The 20,383-nt window shown below is 46.4% G+C and overlaps 3 protein-coding genes across 7 annotated transcripts in view; 2 read left to right on the forward strand and 1 right to left on the reverse strand.

The window, feature by feature from the left end:
* Nucleotides 1-13,302, forward strand: part of LOC144101768 (uncharacterized) — a 106,719-nt gene extending 93,417 nt beyond the window's left edge. Inside the window, exon 7 of the mRNA XM_077634958.1 lies at nt 13,059-13,302. Within this exon, the coding sequence (XP_077491084.1) occupies nt 13,059-13,157 (99 nt within the window). The 3' untranslated portion in view covers nt 13,158-13,302. The remainder of the gene's footprint in view (nt 1-13,058) is intronic.
* Nucleotides 1-20,383, reverse strand: part of LOC144101771 (juvenile hormone acid O-methyltransferase-like) — a 282,036-nt gene that overhangs the window by 155,558 nt on the left and 106,095 nt on the right. The gene's annotated exons all lie outside the window — the stretch shown is intronic.
* Nucleotides 558-13,022, forward strand: LOC144101775 (uncharacterized). Its single transcript, XM_077634979.1, has 5 exons — nt 558-582; nt 1,634-1,687; nt 8,815-9,024; nt 10,189-10,569; nt 11,315-13,022. The coding sequence occupies exons 2-4, from the start codon at nt 1,635-1,637 to the stop codon at nt 10,448-10,450; spliced, it is 525 nt and encodes a 174-aa protein (XP_077491105.1). The 5' UTR covers nt 558-582; nt 1,634; the 3' UTR covers nt 10,451-10,569; nt 11,315-13,022.

Raw genomic sequence — 20,383 nt, forward strand, 5'->3', positions numbered from 1 at the left:
GAAATTAGCCAAAATACAACGGCAGCAGCTCGCGCACGGAAAGGCGGGTTGCAGTCTGATTGGAGAGATCATGTCCTGGAGCGCAGGAGACATGAGTCACGATAAATTTGATTGCTTGCAGCGCTTTTTTGTTCATGTATTTTGGTACTACACTTGTGAAACAAAGAAAAAAAATGGCGCATAGACAAAAATTCTATGAGTGCCATGGCACGTGATTTGGGTAAAAAAATACAGACAGCACCATGCGAGCGAATATTTTCTGCCGGCAATTGTGCCACGTAGACCACAGGATATAGATGACAAAAATAATCAAAAGAAATTGAGCTACTAAATAATTCCTCCCTTTAACTTCCGTTGACGATTGCATACTCCATGGCAGGTGCCTCATAGCAAGCCACGAGGTCACGGCCGTGAAACCGGCGGCTTTTGCTGTCCCGTGCCTGCGTTGTTTTTCTCACATGTGGAATGTATAGCACAGCTGGTGCTTCCTGTCACGTAGGCTCGGAGAGAGATTTTTTTTTTCTCCGCGCATGTGTGATCCCCACTAGTACACTTTAGCCGCGACAACTGGCACACGTGAACGTAAGCACATCTCGTAATCCTTTACAGGCTATTAGTAGAGTTACGCGTTTAGTGCCCGCGTTTACCTTTTTAGAAAAATAGCCTTTAATGAATACCTTTGAAAGTAAACATAATGTGATAAACCAGTGACATTTATGGAAAGCCATACAGACTGCCCTTTCACATTTGAATTCCTCGTACATTTAGTGAATATAGACTACATGTGTTCGAACGCAGGCAGTGGAAATTACTAGAAATTAAAGAACGCCAGTGACATGCTGGAGCGTGGCGAATGAGGATGCAGCTGCAAATCTACTCGAGCTTCGCCCATAAAGTCATGCCGGAATGATTTGTCACAACTTGGTATCAGACTTGTAGACAGTCACTCTGAGCTTGCACCTAAACCTCAAAACCAGCAAATAAACCACCAACCTTAGTAGGTTTGATATGGTTTATGAGATTTGATGGTCCAAAGCTGCTCAGTCTACGAGAGACGTCGTAGACGTGGGCTCAGGGCAATTTGCACTATGCAGGCATCATCACCGTGCACTGCCATCGCACAGTACAAGGACCAATAGCATTTCACCTCCATCCAAATTCGACCGCCGTGGCCATAGTGGAACGCGCGTGTTTCTTGTCAGCATCCGAGCAGCAAAACCTCAGAGCCACCGCGGAACCTTAGCAGGATGTTGGGTTCTAATATCTGCAGGTCTTCAAAAATCCACCTCAATGGAGCGAACAACTCCTTACTTTTGTAGTTTTGTGATGCAATTCAGGCTTTATTGATTATTTTTTCAACTTGTATTTGCTTCATTTTCCCCGAATGGATCTGTTTGCGCATCATGTGCTATGGCTACGAAATCCTCTGTGTAGCAGGAAAGGAGCTCACACCCATGACACCTCTGAAATCCTTCCCGACATGCTTGTCTTCATTAATGCACTGTTTTAATCTACATCAGCTTCCGCGTACAGCCTAGAGGATGTGAATATTTTATCTGACCTTGTGTTTGTATTCTAAACGTTCTCTTCTCTTGCCATTGTGAGGAGGCGCACTTGAGCGTTCATTTTTCAGAATGGCACACTCGGAGGTGGAAACTCTGCCGGAGGTGCTCGAGCAACCTGACGTGTACGACAGAAACGACCATCGCCACGAAAAAGCAGTGGCCGAAATCCTGGACACGTTTCACAAAGCGTTCAGGCCTTGCGAAAACGAGCTGCAACAATCCATTGACGTCGAATGCGGTCCCGGAGGTTTCAAGCAAGGGCATGCTTACCACCCAGTTTAAGCTTAAGCGAACGCCTAACTGCTCGGACAACTAGCATTTGGAGTTGACCACTACTCGCCAATAATTACTTTTCTCATACTTTAGTCACAACTTAATGTTTATGCTGGTGATACCGTCTTCTAAGCGATTCAGATAGTTAGAAGTAAGCAAATCAAACCTTCCGCAAGGTTAGCGTTTGGGATTAGAGTTCTTTATTAATACTGATGTAGTGAGACAATACCATGCAGCTATGGTAAATGATTTTCAAATCTATGGTGTGCTCTAAATACAATTCTACGAATTCCTGGACGTATTATAAGTCATCATCATCATCAGCCTGACTACGCCCACTGCAGAGCGAAGGCCTCTCCCATGTATCTCAAATTAACCCTGACACGGTGGATAATTTTACCCTGCATTTATTCGCACAAGGCAAAAAACAAAAAAATGAAAGTGAAAGCGAAGCCTGGCACGGCAATGGCTAAAAGGCACTCCACGCGTTGGTAGACTCCTCCTACCTTCAGCGTTGACTTCAAAAAAAAAAAGGCGGGAGCCGGGACTTTTAATCCAATTTAAATTAGAGAAATCGGCCGCCCAGGACAACAATTCAAATTCTCTAAGAATGCTTAGAACGTGTACGTGGAGCTCCCGCGGTAAAAAGATGAGTTCAGATTCTTCTTTTGTGCACCTTTAAGGCGTATTTTAGCGTTTGCCACATATGCTCGCGCCAGAACACTATTAAACCTTCAAGGTGCTCTCATCTGGATTGCATTGTCTACCGACGCGTCTAGCATGGCATCTTTTTTTCATTTTCATGAACCAATATTTATTCCACGCATAATACAAACAGATGTATTGTCACATCTCTGCGAATAGTTGTTGCCCTGTTCTTGTTTCCGATCATTGACGGTTCTGACGTCAACATTTAGTGTCTTTGTGGGGTTTCTGCAAGCAAATTTGTATGGCACGTTTAAATTTGTGGCGGACCGAGTTTTCAAAACTATTGCTACTTGACTCGTAGAACACTTCAATGAAATAAGAAATGTTTTATCTCTCTCTCTCTCTTGCGGATTGGAAAATGAAGTCGCTACCTTCATACGCATTGTATATCACGACTGAGAAGGCGTGTCGTCTGCTTTACTCATGGAACGCATGCGGAGCTGCAATAATAATAATAATAATTGGTTTGGGGGGGAAAGGAAATGGCGCAGTATCTGTCTCATATATCGTTGGACACCTGAACCGCGCTGTAAGGGAAGGGATAAGGGAGGGAGTGAAAGAAGAAAGGAAGAAAGAGGTGCCGTAGTGGAGGGCTCCGGGTTAATTTAAACCACCTGGGGATCTTTAACGTGCACTCACATCGCACAGCAAACGGGCGCCTTAGCGTTTTGCCTCCATAAAAACGCAGCCGCCGCGGTCGTGTTCGAACCCGGGAACTCCTTATCAGTAGCCGAGCGCCTTAACCACTGAGCCACCGCGGCGGGTCATGCGGAGCTGCTGAATATGAAATCAGTTCCCATCTGCCATTCCAACATGCTTGCTCGAATTCAAGGCCAATAACGCTTGGAAACTCTCGTTCGCTCAAAGTAGTTTTCTGTCTGTAATTACTCTTTTTTTTTTCTTCTACCATCGCTCTGTGCATAATATTGCCTATATTTTGCAAACAAGCACTTAAGCTTCTGCTACCAACCGCTTTATCAATCTCGCGTTTTAATTAACTGCTGTCCTAACTTTTTATGTTCTTTCACTTTTTGCTAGAAAGCCATGCACGCAATCCAATCAGCAAAGTTTTTTGTTCTTCTTGAATTAGTTGTTTATACAGGACGTATTCAGATGCTATGACACGCCATTGCCCTTGTCGATATTTCTTTCCAGCTGCTTTGAAACCGGCTGACAGTTGTCAATTGAGATGGCACCCAGGCGAAAGTGGGCTAGCCTCAAGCATAGCCGCAGTGAAGCGGGAGCATCTGTTCAGACAGTACTCTCCAATGGCGTCCTGTTGAAATGTGCATCACGTGCACTTGGATAGTAATCAAATATGCCGACGATATCTCGACCAGCTTTTCTAAAGAGCAAATGTACTTTTATTTTTGACAATTTATGAGATATGCAGCAGGTGCTAAGTTTCGAATTCCAGGCTTGTGGACTGAGGCCCGCAGATTGCCAAGCGAGTGAAGTATACTGGCAGATTTCCCTTAGGCGGCTTCAAGTCTTAGCAGCAGTTTTCTCCTTCACTCCACGTAGTTTGCTTATGAACAATCACTCGTTTAGAGAAGGTGATCGGCTCCCGCGTGTACTAGACAGAACGTCAATGTCTTGCCGTGCCAGAATGGAAACGGGATCGTTTAAAAACTTATACAGTTGTGGCGTTTCAACTTAGCATTTTATTGTATAGGGTGTCCCTGTTATCTTTTGATATTGTTTAAGAATATAAAAAAATGAAATGAAAATTGGTTTTGGGGGACAGGAAATGGCACGGTATCTGCCTCACATTACGGCAGACACCTGAACCGCGCCGTAAGGGAAGGCATAATTGAGGGACTGATAGAAGAAAGAGGCGCCGTAGTGGAGGGCTCCTGACTAATTTCGACCACCTGGGGATCTTTAACGTGCACTCACATCGGACAGCACACGGGCGCCTTTGCTTTTCGCCTCCATCGAAACGCGACCGCCGAAGTCGGTCTCGAACCCGGGTTCTCCGATCAGCAGGTGACCGCCTCTGAGCCACCGCGGCGGAATTTAAAAATAAGCCGAGGGACTCGAAGACGACGTGCCAAATGCATTTCGCTGGCTATTGTATGCAGCAAGTCACTAGTTTTTGTAATCTACTTAATTGTACAATTAGTCAAGATTAATTAACCAACTTCGGAATCAACAACGCTAGTCAAAAAATTCTAATCTTAAAGTTGCAGAACGCTCCGGAAAACAAAACATCCGACTGCGCAGTTTCAAACTTTGTAGCTATTACGTACAAAAAATACCACGTGATATGCCTTCTTGTATATCGTGATTGCAGTGCTCTCAAACATTCCGCGTACAAGCGAAAAATCATTTAGCCGGGTGTTCTGCCAATTAAAAGGCCACAGGGCAGCGACGCAGCAGCTGGCTGTGCGATTTCCGCCAGCAGTATGCTTACCTTGCGGCGACCGGTTCATGATACAGATAAGCAGACGCAGCACATATTGCTTCATCATCATCATCATCAGCCTAACTACACCCGCTGCAGGGCAAAGGCCTCTCCCATGTCTCTCCAATTAACACTGTCCTTTGCCAGCTGCGCCAACCGTATGCCGGCAAACTTCCTAATCTCATCCGCCCACCTAACCTTCTGCCGGCCCCTGCTACGCTTGCCTTCTTTTGGAATTCACTCTGTTGCCCTTAAGAACCAGCGGATACCTTGCCTTCGCAGTACATGCCCTGCCCAAGCCCATTGCTTCCTCTTGATTTCTACTAGGATGTCATTAACACGCGTTTGTTACCTCACCCACTGTGCCCGCTTCCGGTCTCTTAACGTTACACCTATCATTTTCCTTTACACGGCGCGCTGTGTGGTCCTTAACTTAAGCTGATCCCTTTTCGTTACCCTCCATGTTTCTGCCCCGTAGGTGAGTACCGGTAAGATACAGCGTTGTACACATTTCTCTTGAGGAATATTGGTAACCTGCTAATTCATGATCTGAGAAAACCGGCCATATGCGCTCCACTCCATTCTTATCCTTCTAGTTATTTCCATCTAATGATCCGGATAAGTTGTCACTACCTGCCCCAAGTAGACTTATTCCTTTACCACTTCCAGCACGTCGTTGCCATTTGTGAACTGCTGTTTCCTTCCTAGACTGTTGAACATTACTTTGGCTCTCTGCACGTTAATTTTTAAACACACCGTTCTGCTCTGCCTGTCTAACTCATTTATCATTCTTTGAAGCCCATCTCCTGAGTGATTTGGCAAGGAATGTCATCAAGGAATCGCAAATTACTTAGGTATTCTCCATGAACTATTATCCCCAACTGTTCCCAAGTCAGGCCTCGGAATACCTGCTGTAAACAGACGGAGAATAGCATTGGCGAGATAGTGTCTCCTTGCCTGACGCCCTTCTTTATTGGAATTTTATTGCTGACTTTATGGAGGACTATGGTAGCTGTACGGTTCCTATATATATATCTTCCAGTATATTGACATAAGGCTCATCTACTCCCTGATTCCGCAATGCCCGAGTGACTGCTGAGGTTTCCAATATACTTTCTCATAATCAATGAAGGCTATATATAGGGGTTCCTGATATTCTGCGCATTTCTCTATCATCTGATTGATAGTGTGAATATGATCTATTGTGGAATACCCTTTACGAAAGCCGGCCTGATCATTTGGTTCAATAAAGTCTAAGGTTGCCCTGACTCTATTAGCGATTACCTTAGTAAATACCTTGTAGACAACGGACAATAAGCTCATTGGTCGGCAGTTTTTCAAATCATTTGCATCTCCTTTCTCATTAATTAAGAATATATTTGCATTCTTCCAAGCTTCTGGTACGGTCGAGTTCATGAGGCATTGCGTATACAGGGTGGCTAGTTTTTCTAGCAGAATCTTCCCTCCGTCTTTCAACAGATCTGCTGTTACTAGATCCTCACCGGCTGCTTTTCCCCTTTGCATTGCTCCTAAGGCTTTCTTTGTTTCCTCTTTCGTTACTGGCAGGATGACCCATTGCTGTGCGCTACTGTCATTAACGTTCTAATTACACTGGCAACTGTATAGATTTGTGTAGAACTTTTGGACTACATAAACTAACTTATACATATTGCTAATGACATTGCCCTCCTTGTCTCTTAAACCATACATCAGGTTTTTACCTATTCCTAGTTTCCTCTTCCCCGCTTTTAGGCTACCTCCGTTCTTTAGAGCATGCTCGATTCTCTCCATAATAAACTTCCTTTTGTCGGCTACCTAGCGCTTATTTATTAACTTCGATAGCTCTGCTAGTTCTATTCTTTATAGATTCCCTCGTGCTTTGACGTTTCTTAAAGAGATCTTTCGTCTCCTCAGATAGCTTACCGGTATCCTGTCGAACCGCCCTACCACTTACTTCTACTGCACACTCCGTAATGATAGCTGTCAGATTATCATTCATTGTATCAACAATAATATCATCTTCCTCAGTTAAAGCTGAATATCTGTTCTGCAGCGATATCCTGAATTCTTCTATTTTCCCTCTTACCGCTAGCTCGCTAATGGACTTCCTCTTAACTAGTTTTTTCTGTTCACTCTTCTAGTCTAAGCTAATTCCAGACCTTACCATTCTGTGGTCGCTACAGCGCATTTTTCCGAGGACCTCCACATCCTGCAAGATACAAGGGGAGCGCATAGTATGAAGTCAATTTCATTTTTAGTCTCACCATTAGGGCTCTTACAGGTCCACTGCATGTTCTCTCGTTTGCGGAAGAAGGTATTCATGATGCGTGAGTTATTTCTATCTGCGAACTTTACTCATACTCTCCCCTGCTATTCCTAGAACCTATCCCATAGTAGCCTGCGCCTGGTCACCAGCCTGCTTCTTACCCACTGTCGCATTGAAGCCGCCCATCAATGCAGTGAACTGTCTTTTTACTTTGTTCATTGCCGATTACACGTCTTCTTAGAAGCTTTCAACAGTCTGGTCATCATTACTACATGTTGGCGCGTAGGCCTGCACCACCTTCAGCCTGTAGCTCTTCTTAAGCCTAATTATGATAGGTGCCACACTTTGGTTAATAATATAGAACTCCTCTACGTTGCCAGCTATATCCTGATTAATGAGGAATCCCACACCTAGTTCTCGTCTATCCACTAATCCGCGATAACACAGTATGTGCCCGTCCTTTAGTACTGTCCTCCTAACTTCACTAAGCCCTATGACATCCCATTTAACGCCCGCTAGTTCCTCGAACAGCACTGCTAGGCTAGCCTCACTAGATAAGGCTCTAACGTTAAACGTTGTCAGGTTCAGATTCCAATGGCGGCCTGTCCGGAGCCAGAGATTCTGAGCACCCTCCGCTTGCGCTGGCGTAACTCGCACAGCCACCACCTGCATCGCTTCCCTGTGGCCTTTTAAGCGGCACCACACCAGGCTCAATGAGCTCCTTGTTTGTAGGCCGAACGTTTGAGAGTTCTGCAATTGCGGCCCGCAAGCCATCATATCAAATGGCATTTCTTTTTCGTTTCGTACACACCTGCAGTCACACCTGCAGTGTGCGAAAAAAAACTGATACGTAATAGATGGATAGTTAGAGAAACTCTGTAATTGGACGTTTTCAGAACGTTCTGCAATTTTGTGCTTAGAATTTCCTGCCTAACTTCTTTGCTTGCGTAGTTGCTGAATTAATTTCGACTAATGATGTAATTAAGCAGAAACGAAAGACAGTGCGATTTGCACCATACAGTAGCCAGCAACATGCGTTTGGCCGCGTTGTCTTATGGGGCCGCGGCATATTTTTAAACCATGGCTAAAGTTAGCTGGAACATCCTGTATATAGCGCAGCTACCTAGCATGAAAGCCGTAGCCAGGATTTCATACAGGCCGAATGTAACAATAGTCTGGATAAAAATCCGTGGAGCACACTAAAGGATCTCAGACTGTACAGCTTAATGTCCTTCATTGCTGCCTACTAACAGGAGGAGGGATGCAGTTTTAAACCATAAAGATTACCACACGAGAAAGAGAACCAATAATATTCGCCAAAGTGGTCGACACAGTCTACTGACACCACCACATTTTATCTGGTGGCAAACCCCGTAAGTGGTCTGAATTTAGCTTTACTGACTGCAAAATTGAAAGCCCGCTGGCACTGTCCTGTAAAAGCATCTAGAAAATTTTACGGCACCCAGGAGTGGTCAATTTTTCTGGTGTCCCCTCAAATATTTTATTTCTACACTGCTTCGTTTCTGCACATTTACTGCCATCGCGGAGTGAATGGGTTTAGCTGATCAAGTGCCGTTCTGCAATTGTTATTACAGGATGCCCGGATCGCAAGAGAACACCCCGCAGAAAACGGAAGCCGCTGCCGTTGTACAAGAAAGAGAGGACATTTTTGTCGAAAATGCCGACCGTCACGCGGAAGTCGTCGCGCAACTTCTTGACACGTTTCACCTGGCGGCCCACTGGGATGCTGGCGTTGGGCAACAGTTTATAGACGTAGGGTGTGGCCCAGGAAACCTCACGCTCCAGTAAGTATGCTTCTGTTTTCCTCTAGAAACTTGTTTCCAAGACCCAAATAGTCCCGCCAGCAAGCCTCGTTGCTTGTGCATTACACAGTTCTAGCTGTGCGTAGGCAAGTGCTTGTGTACGCAAAGTGCTACGGCGCTGTGTGCGTTACGCTGTCAGAAGTATAGTTTCAGTTGGCCGTGCCGTAGCGTCCCTCACGCGCACGCATAAACGGTGGCGCCATCTAGTGGCACTGCATTTAGTTAGGCCTAGGAGGTTGAAAACTGCCAAATTATCTGTAAAACAGGGGTTAGTTATCGCTTATACCGCTACGTGTGGGCAAGAGGAGGCAAAATAAAAGCGAAACGCTACCATTTCAGCGAGCTATTGCGTCGGAGAATCCAGCGGCGACATGTATTTATTCCGAAGCGTGCGAGAAGGGCGCCGCCACCTTGTCAACGTTAACCACGCAAGCCACGCAACGCAAAGTCCGCTGGCTAGCGTACGTACGCAAGACGCAGGGCTTGCGCTTGCGTTCTGCGCATGCGCACTACTGACCCCGAGAACACTTTGCGTAAGCTAAGCCGTTGCGTACGCACAGCTAAAACTGTCTATTATCTCCTACTTACTACAATGACGGAAATGACTACAATTTTCAACACAGGAAGGAAGGAAGGAAGGAAGGAAGGAAGGAAGGAAGGAAGGAAGGAAGGAAGGAAGGAAGGAAGGAAGGAAGGAAGGAAGGAAGGAAGGAAGGAAGGAAGGAAGGAAAACGTTTATTGAGCTCTAGAGAGTAGGTGAGCAATTTGGCGGAATCGGATGGTTTCTTCCATCTTCTTAGCAATGGTCGTCTGCCCCTAGTCCAGGGCTGCGCTGGATGCCGCTGCCAGCTGTGCTCGCCGGATCAGCCCAAGTTGGACGTCCTGACGGTCGCTGGAGAGCATTCCTTCCAGTGCTCCGCACTCGGGTTTGGTATTTTCGGTGCCACCTCTATTTTCTGGCAGGCCTACGTAATGTTATAGAGCGTGGGTGTTTCGTGGCACCATGGGCATTTGTCTGTGTATTGTGTGGGTTGTATTTTGTTGAGTGTATTTAGATTCGGGTATGAGCCCGTCTGTAGCAGCCTCCAGGCGACGGCGTCTTCCCTGGAGAGAGATTTATGTGGTGGGGGGTACCGTTTCCTGCAGCCCTTGTAGTGAAACGACCGGAAGAACGAACGGAACACTCCCGGGAATTTTCCACCGACCGCTCAAGGTGACCTCGGCGGAAAAACCCTGGCAAATGCTCCGCCGGCAGCTGGCGCGACAGCTGCCGCTACTTCGAACAGCGACGGGAAGGGAGCGCCGCGGCGGCCTAGGCCGAGGCTGCCACCACTCCCCAAAGACGATTTCAAGATCATTCTGCGACCGAAGGGACTTGCAGTCAAGTCGCTCCAGACTCATCAAGTAGCCCGCGCCGTAGCGGTAGCATGCAACCACCAATGTAAAGGAGAATATCTGATCAACAGGCTTCGCACCGGTTCCAACATCATAATAGTGAGCACGGCAAGCGAGATGGCCGCCCAACACGTGAGACGCATAGTAATAATTGGTTTTTGGGGGGGAAAGGAAATGGCGCAGTATCTGTCTTATTTATCGTTGGACACCTGAACCGCGCCATAAGGGAAGGGATAAAGGAGGGAGTAAAAGAAGAAAGGAAGAGAGAGGTGCCGTAGTGGAGGGCTCCGGAATAATTTCGACCACCTGGGGATCTTTAACGTGCACTGACATCGCACAGCACACGGGCACCTTAGCGTTTTTCCTCCATAAAAACGCAGCCGCCGCGGTCGGGTTCGAACCCGGGAACTCCGGATCAGTAGTCGAGCGCCCTAACCATTGAGCCACCGCGGCGGGTGAGACGCATTTCCAGTCTCACTTTTGGGGAAAGCTCATACGAAGTAAATGCTTACGTGGCACTCCCGGAAGACACTCGCCGTGGTGTGATACACGGAGTGGACCCCGGGACATCGCCGGAAGAATTGAAAGCCAACCTACGAGTGCGCCCTCAAGGAGTTAAATTCCGCAGCGCTCGAATGCTAGGACAATCCAAGTCGGCCGTCAGTTATGAAGGAATCTTTTGGTTGGGAACCTCTGAGAACTAGGCGCTTGCGCAGTAAATTAGAAACATTCTACCGCATCTGTTTCGATAAAACCGGGATTGATATAGCTGTGAATGTTCTCCTGCCACATTTTGTATCTGCAGGTTGTGATGACTCTTTCAAGCTACAAGAAATCAGATGTCGAACGAATGCTTATCAGAAATCCTTCTTTCCAGATCTCACACCTGTGTGGAACAAACTGCCTAAAACACGGTTGACTGCGCATCTGTGGCAACGTTTCATGCATTTATTCATAAATTGATATTTTCCAAAGATTTCATAATTCATTGTGCGCAAGTGTGTTCGAGTATTTGTTGCGTTTACGGCTGTTCCTTGCGTTGTTCGAATAGTACCATCGTCTGACTATTGCACTTGTAATTCTCGATATCGGTGTACATCCCCCCTTTTATGTCTTCGAGCGCTAGGGGAATCCTTGAATAGAAATAATATAGTAAACGGACAGCTCAGCGCCCCGCATCAAGATGGTCGCACACACAGAAATATGCTAAGAATAACGAATTACTTCTCAATAAACACATCCACTTTTTCTGAACAAAAAAATTAAGCCACGTGCGATCGTGACTCGAGGGGCATCTTTGCCGAGGAGCGTGTTAATATAGATTCCTAGGTCTTGCAGAAACAAGACACGCGTCTCCCGCACGGCCCACTTTCGGTCTCTGCGAGCACTGCCGATGACAGCGCCGCCCTCGGCAGGCCACGGTCGTGGTTAGCTACAAACACTCGCTAAAGACCGTAAAAGGCTAAAATATAGCGAGAGCAGGCAGTGAGGAGCCATCGGCCAAAAGAAAATGAGCCAGAATCCGAGCACAGATCAATGACAGAACTGACGCTCATACCAAGTTTCATTGAATCAAATCAAAACTTGAGCAATGCATGCTGACACTTCAGAAGGTCTCAGTATCACAGACTGCATAATGAGGAAAACTTGCGGTGGGAGGAACTGGATATCTCTAAAATAATGGAGACTGGCTGAAAGCACTGGGCTATTTTGCAGTGAAATGTCTCCAGGTAGTAAACTAAACACAAGGGAATTGCCCACGCAGAATTTAGCTTGGCCCCAATGTCTACTGAAAGTAACAATAGCCTGTATCCTGCTGTATCCATCGCTCGATGTCGCGCAGCTATAGAAAAGCGTTCGGCGAGCAACTTTCGAGATATCTCTGCTCCTGGACGTTTCAAACTTCGCTGTTTGGAGAATAGTTCTCTGGCGACTGTCATGCGCCATACGCGTAAGCGCGAAAGCGTTTTTGCTCTGAGGAAGCGCGTCTTCAACAAGGCAAACAACCCTCTCGACTCTTTTCAACCTTTTTTTTCGGTTGTTCCTAACCACCGATGACGCTGGCAACACAATCGATACAAAACTAATGCATCAGTAATCCAGCCTAGTTGCCGAGAATACGCATGGAAATAACTTTCTTTTTTTATAAATCATTTACGCCCCCGTGTGAGACAATCGACGCTATTTGGGGCGCAATCAGCACTTCGATGACGCCGCCGCGGTGGCTCAGTGGTTATGGCGCTCGGATGTCGCGATGACCAGATCGGACTGATACGGCGAGCTCAGCCGACGGCAGCATCCAGCGGAGCCCTGGTATAGGGAGAACCGACGGTTACGGAGATGGACTCATCTGAACCGCATAAAAGCACTTGCGCTAGAGGTCAATAAAGCTATCCTATCCTAGGCTGACCAGAAAGACAAGAGTTCCATTACGGCTGCGGCGGTCGAATTCTAGAGACCCGTGTAATGTGTGATGTCAGTGCACTCTTAAAAACCCCAGGTGGTCATAACATCCGGAGCCATTCGCTGCAGCGACCTTCATAGCCTTAGTCGATTTGGAACGTTAAACCCTATATTTTTTCAGAAACTAAGATGCCGTTCTTTTTTCCCATCAACTTTAGCTACTTGCTGCCGCGGCTGCCACCCTGCCGAAGACTTGTGGCCGTCGACCAGTCTCCTGTCTTGCTGAAAGCTGCCAAAGAAAAGTACTCGCATCCTAAGATCGAGTACCTCCAGCTGGACATCCTCGATGATGTAGACGGGTTCGTACGCGAACAGGGCCAGTTCCAGCGGCTCTACTCGTTCGCCACGCTGCACTGGGTGAGGGACCAGCGGCGCGCCATGCGCCATATAGAAAAGCTGATGGCTCCAGGAGGAGAGTGCATGTTGCTCTTCAAGTGGACCGCCTACTTCATGCATCTCTACGACGCAATGACGAAGAGTCCACGCTGGGCGAAGTATAGCAACGTAGGTTGATTGACTTGTCTGTTTAGTGTACCAGTAGCTGTTAATGGCACCCCTTGTCCCGCCAGTCAAGCGTAGCTCTTCTTAGAACACCGGTGAGGGAAAGGACGAGGAGAGAGGAGAGGTAATAATAATTGGTTTGGGGGAACGGAAATGACGCAGTATCTGTCTCATATATCGTTGGACACCTGAACCGCGCCGTAAGGGAAGGGATAAAGGATGGAGTGAAAGAAGGCAGGAAGAAGGAGGTGCCGTAGTGGAGGGCTCCGGAATAATTTTGACCACCTGGGGATCTTTAACGTGCACTGACATCGCACAGCACACGGACGCCTTAGCGTTTTTCCTCCATAAAAACGCAGCTGCCGCGGTCGGGTTCGAACCCGGGAACTCCGGATCAGTAGTCGAGCACCCTAACCACTGAGCCACCGCGGCGGGTGGGACGAGAGGTGCCATCCTCGGAATTGGCACGACCTCATACGCGACTCCGTGTCCACCCGCAAACCCACACTGATCCTCGCGCTTAGTTAAATCTTGGCCGTCAGTGGGTGACACCAGAACATTGTACAAAGGAGGCCTGAGCATTTCCTTCCCTCGCTAGATTTACGTCGCAGATACTAGTCGGAGAATCCGGCCATTGCCTTCTAGAAACAAAACTCCTATGATCTTCTCCTGTGACGACACCTCACCTTCCAGGCTGACCATACTATGCCACGAATTAAGACCACGAGGCTCAAGAAGCGATTGCTGTAGAAGATCACAAGAAATGGCTGCCAAGGTCCTGGCGGTCGTCACTTTTTGCGTAGAGTTTGTTAATATGACTTAATAGGGAGGGTCGCAGGATTGCCGGAAAGGCGAGGTTCCGTACATGACTTGCCTATTTTTGGGTATAAAACGTGGATTCTACCTAAATAGTAGCAGTCTTCTTGAGGAAAACTCGAAGAAATGCTGTGAAAGTTTCCATACCAGCCTAATATCCACAGCTAAGTGATGATGGCTGCACTCTCTTTTCTCCTCACCTTTTTATCCCCGCACCCCTTTCTCCCCATGCAAGGTAGCAAACCGGCTATTCTTCCGGCCAACCTCCTGCCTTTCTTCTTCATCCGCCTCCTTCAGTCGCATTAAATGTATCAAAGAAGTGAGAACGCAATATCGAAATAACTTGATCTGTGCGCAGAGGAGAGGATCGCGGCACAACTTTCAATTGCGAGTTACAATCCGTGCTTTTGGCGTAACATTATCCAAACCATACACGATCCCTCGCTCTTCATGGAATTCCCGAGGTGGATGAAGTGCTCTTTAAGAAACTCGCGTAGACGGTGGCGCCAGCTTTCCGTCTAAGTTGTATTAGAAACTCTATGACTAATTGAGCTTTCTGGTCTAAATCCACCGCATGGTTGGTGAACCGAACAAGGTGCACTGACGTCGCCGGTTTTGGTTCCTAGAAGGTTCTGGGGTTAAACGAACGCAGTGCGGAGAAAGCAGGCGCTCGCACAATCTGAGCTCGAACCTGAGCACAGTTAAGTGATGATGGTTTCCGCGGACCTGAGGCGCTTGTTTTACTATGGCAAAGAAGCCAAGGACGGAGGGTTTACTCTCGTAAAAGTCTTCCTTGCGTCACAATAAAAGTAAATTTGAACAGCCTCTTTACTGTGTCGTGCGGAACGCGAATTCGCGACATGGTCCTCGCATATGAAAAAAAAATTTGTCCTCCGGCGCCCATTTCTTCGCGGCGCGTTGAACAAGTGGCAGCAATTGAAAATTCCTTTCGCTTCTGCGTTCGACTCTGCGGCCTGAATTGCCCTGAATATCGCAAAGCCTTAGTTTTCTCTTTTCCAACACACACCAAACTCTGATCCAAGTGCGCTGGAGGCTATTCCTCACGAAGGATTCAGGCCAGAAATTCTTCAATGCCAGCTGCATTTTCTAGTGTTCCACGTTTAAAACTGCTGTTGGAAGTTGGAGTCACGGCTGCAGTCAAAATTCCTAGCTAGATATGAAAGCCACATGGGAAGTCGTGAATTTTTGAATGAATGACAAATTACTCGGCACTAGTAATTAATCAGGTCAATATAGAAGAAATGATGTGCTCGGTATAACGTATCTTTCTTTTAACATGAAGTACTTGCGATGTTGCTTGCAACTGCAGACGTCAGACGTAAAGTACAAAATCAACATGCCAAGATTTCTACTTCCTTAATACTCCAAGCGAAGTTCGCGACGCGCTAATCAAATGTAACAAAGCAATAGAATATGCAGTTGAGCAGAATGAGTGCACATGCTCAATGAGGTCATTATGCAAGAAACGTATCCTGACCAACCATCCACGCAATGCAAATTAATCAATCACACATGCACATGTCACACATGGAGGGAAAAACAGTACATCAGTGGTTTATTCCACGCTTATTCTTTGAAATAAGGGGCTCTTAGCAACATGCTACCTATGATACACAGATGCTAGAAACAACTTTACAAAATGCGGGCACACTCACGCCCTAACAATAGCGCTTACTAAACAAACAGCTAACCCTATCACAGGAATGCTTCACAAATTCGTATATTTTAAGAGTTCACTGCAAAAACCAATAAATCTGGAGATCTCCCGTCGGCAGGCTTACATTTGTTTGCTGTTATTGTAATTGCTATCGTGTAAAACCTTTCCGTTTGTTTTCTGTGGTAGTCTTGAAAACTCGATGCGAGCGATGGAAAGGCTTTAAAGCAAATATTTTGCTACGCATTGGAAGCATGGACCTTTGCCATCAATATTAATGCAACAGGGCCTTGCAACACTCCAATATTCAAAATCTATCTCCGAGAATGTTGGACATGAGCTGGTCGCAATTACTCCGGAGCCCTCCACTATGGCACATCTTTTTCTCTTTTTTCTTTCACTCCCATCTTCCTTGTTTCCGTCACGGCGCGCTTCATGTGTCCACCGAGAAGTGCGGCAGTCACTACGCCATTCCCTTTTCTAAATATTCATAGTCGTTTTCATTTCTTCATGCATTTGTCAATCTTTTTACTGCATTTGCTCTGAAATGCTAAATATATTACTCTCAAATTTAGTTCTTGCACGCCTATGCCGTGCATGGGTTGCTATTGGTGCCGGTTGTACGACGCTCACACGAAGATAACAAAAAAAGATAAAAGTTTCTGCCAAGCTCTGCCTCTTGTACATTCCTAATCGGTAATGTGAAAGTAATTTTCTGCTAATCCCAAGTCTTCGTGTTTTGAATAAGTAAATGCGTTTGGGTGAGACAAGGGTGTGGCAAGCTCTTTCGGCACCAAGAGTACAATTCCGCTTAATGTGCTGGGCAACGTGAAAGAGAGAGAGAGAGAGAATCTTTTGTGTGGGCATGTGCGGTTTATTGTTTGCTCCATACACCTATTTTTTGTTACATGAATTATTCACCTTTTTTCCCCTCCGTGCTACGTGACATTTTCTTATTTCCCCCAGCAGATTTTGGTGCGAAACTTATCGCTTAAAGCTATGTTAAATAACCGTTTGTGACAAACTGTATGCGGGGCAAGAGCCATCGTCAGGCGTTTCGCCTTTTACCACAAAGTCCGGCCAAAAAATTACAGGCACGTAGGAACTGGGGAGATGAACGAGTCGTTGTCGCCTCACCCGTCTTCTCAGCCTAGCTGCACCGCTTGAATGTGTTGTGCCTCTCGCAAGGCGAAAAGTGTCATTTCACTCTCTCAACCTTATATTATTGTCGCGTGGATGGTTTAACACCTCTTCACCGAACAGAGAGATACGCGAAAGAGAGAGAGAGAGAGAGACTCTTTAATGAAGAAACAGAATTTAGCCGGCGTTTCAATATCGCTGGCATGCTACTCTGCGTAGGGAGGGGAATTTGGAGAGATACGCGCTTGCCCCTGTAACCAGCAACCCGGTGAACTTCCTTCGAGCTATCGTTAACTCTAGGAACGGCGCTGGCATGTGGGGGCAACCTTCCACGGGACCAGCAAAGCCCGCCAGGGATCCACGAGCTGCTCTAAGTGAATTGTGCGAATGTTACATATACCTGGAGTTCCTGCTGGCAGATGAAACGTTTTGTTTGGCAAACTTCTTTATTTGGATGGAATAATAGTACGACCTTATGCCAGAATAGAAAATTGTACAACAGCTGTATTTTATCGGTACTCACCTACGGGGAACAAACGTGGAGGCTAATGAAAAGGTTCAGCTTAAGTAAACCACAACGCAGCGAGCCATGGGAAGAAAAATGATAGCTGTAACGTTAAGAGACCGGAAGCGGGCAGAAAGGTGAGGTAACAAACGCGGTTTAATGACATCCAAGTCGAAATCAAGGGAAATAAATCGGCTTGAGCAGGCCATGTAATGCGATGGCAAGATAGCCGCTGGTCCTTAAGGGCAACGGAGTGGATTCCAAAAGAAGGTAAACGTAGCAGGGGGTGGCAGGAGGTTAGGTGGGCAAATGAGACTAAGAAGTTTGCAGGCATAGGGTGGACGCAGCTGGCAAAGGAAAGGGATAATTGGAGAGACGCGGGAGAGGCCTTTGCCAAACAATGGGTGCAGTCACGCTGATGAGGATGATGAACAGTAAAACTCCAAGTAAAAATCACACTCAAGAAGTAAAAAGAACGAGCGTGGCTATTTCTCAATGCAGGCACTCTCCTCAGTTGCAAAAAAGAGCCGAAATAGCTTGAATTAAACAATTGAACACTCCATTTCCGCAGTAACACATACCTGCCACTTAAGATTGGAAAAAGTGAGACGCTTATTCAGAACACGAGGCAAATGACCAAGGTTTCAACTGGAAGGAGCAGTTTATGGGCGTCCGGCTCATATGGTAAGAACCAGCTCCATGTTTCCCTTGGGGACTCCACTACAAATGTTGGCAGTCGCGCTCTACAGACGGCATAAAAAAGGCCGTGGTAACCGGGGCGAACAGACAGGAAAACATCCGCGCGTCCAATGGGGAGTTGGCTACATGCGGGATGAATGCTCGGACACGTTTCCCACAAAGTGTACTCAAGGGTTCATGGAAAAATAGCAAGAATGCAATGACGTGAAAGAAAGACTTCCAAAGTCAGCTAACAAAGGAGTCACCACACACAGGTTAGTGCTGATATACCGCTGCACAACTGTGCATGCCCACATTTAACACGATCTTTCATAATGTTTTGATGGTAATCATAATTAGGAAATGCTTCCTTTTTCATCTTCATTTTGCGATCAGCGTTTACATTTCTACGATTTAATTCGCTTAATTCCAAAGCCGTTTACATCTAAAAACAAATAAAACTTCCAAACCGACTGCGGCCGTTCTATTAGTAGAAAAAACAAAACAGACACAACGCCTTAATGCGCTAGTCTTTTAATTCAATCTTTTAATAGATGCGAAGCCGCCGCTGTGGATGACCCGAAACACACGTTTTCGATCGCAGCCGCAGAGGTCGCATTTCGATGGAGGCAAAATGCTTGAGTCCTGCGTACTGTGCGATGTCACATAAAGAACGCCAGGTGGTCGAAATTATACGGAGCCTTCCATTACGGCCTTCTTGCCAGCTGCAGTCACTTTGGGACGTTGATCTCCATAAAACCAAACCAATTTTTCGTACACTTCAAATGAGTTCAGTTTATGTAAATAAAAGAACAAACGTATAACAATGCGGATTGTTCTGATATGTGCACAATGCTCACATTGCATCGTGCACTCTAAATGCATTTACAAAGCGCAGAGCAGAGCTGTGATTGCCAGAGCATAATTTTGCTGTTTTTCTGAGTGAATTCTTTCTCCTCAGTCAGTCTAGCGTTGTGCCGCTGCCATTGCACCAGGTCTAAAGCTTAGACCGTCCTGCAGGTCTTCCTCTCAACAGTAGGTCCAAGCTAAGTTACCTAGTTGCACCTCAGGTGCTTTGCGCTCACACATATTTGAAGAGGCCTAAAAGCCCAGATGCTCGTAAGGATCATGTCGCAGAGCAGCATTCACGTTGAGTACATGGCGGGAAGTCAGCCGTAAAGCTTTCTGTCCTGATAGAAGATTTCTCGCGTTGGACTCGAGGACTACCGGACGAAGAGCCCAGTTCGCTGTTTTACGTTTATGTGCATGAATTGGAATCGTTAGCGTTAATCAAATACAGAGGCTTGTTTCTCAGGAAATGATTAAGCTTTTTACATATAAGCAACAAACAGATACGAGAAATTCAACTTTTGAGAGGCCGCCTCCTTGCAGCCATATTTATCTCACGGCCGACAATAACCAACGGCGTAAGCGGACATCGCCCAATCTTCTTCACATATCTGCTCTAACAAGGAATTCAAAGACAAGTAACAAAAACAAACCGACTATAATGAGCACTTCATATAGAGTGTCTGCGACTTCACAAAACAAAAGCTGAATCGGTATTCTAGGGCATGCAATCAAATTGCGCTGTCCCATAGATTTGTAGCATTTGCGGTCCATAAAAAATATGGATTGTTTACCTAATGCTACGTGAATCGCGAACTTCGAATCTTTCAGCACACCGTGAATCTGCATCGCGTACTCGACTTCTTGAAGCCCCTGTGCGTGCGATTGTGGTACTTCACCTACTGCAGTTTCAACTCCTCCGAGTACAATGCCATGTAAAAACCGGCAAAATTTTCTGCCAACGCCACCAGGACACAAGGCCTACCTGCCGCTACCGTGATGTCATGAGATAAAGGCAGATGGTTTCCCCAAGTGCTCGGCAGTGGATAGAGAATCGCAAAAATTTCTTGGTGTGTGTCTGCGAGATCTCTAATCGCACGCGTCACTTTGCTTGTTAATGAAGTCTCTTAAAAGCGCGGAAGAATTTTACAGAATTTGAATCCAGTTCAGTGTTTTTGTGGCCATGTAAAAGCTGCTGATGACGTATTTTCGATCAGCGCAGCGAATGGCGGGAATAAAACTTGGCGCACACTAAATTACTTTTGGTAAATTAAGGCAGCTCACTGAATAATTATCACCTGATAATAGGGTCATGCCCG

The sequence above is a fragment of the Amblyomma americanum genome, chromosome 8, assembly GCF_052857255.1.
Source record: "Amblyomma americanum isolate KBUSLIRL-KWMA chromosome 8, ASM5285725v1, whole genome shotgun sequence".
Lineage (NCBI taxonomy): Eukaryota > Metazoa > Arthropoda > Arachnida > Ixodida > Ixodidae > Amblyomma > Amblyomma americanum.

Bases quoted from the DNA above. Each gene is read 5' to 3' on its own strand.
- LOC144101775 (XM_077634979.1), top strand. From the start codon at position 1,635: ATGGCACACTCGGAGGTGGAAACTCTGCCGGAGGTGCTCGAGCAACCT. The intron at 1,688-8,814 runs GTACGACAGAAA...TTGTTATTACAG, and splicing joins GTGCTCGAGCAACCTGACGT to GATGCCCGGATCGCAAGAGA. The intron at 9,025-10,188 runs GTAAGTATGCTT...CGTTTCCTGCAG, and splicing joins CCAGGAAACCTCACGCTCCA to CCCTTGTAGTGAAACGACCG.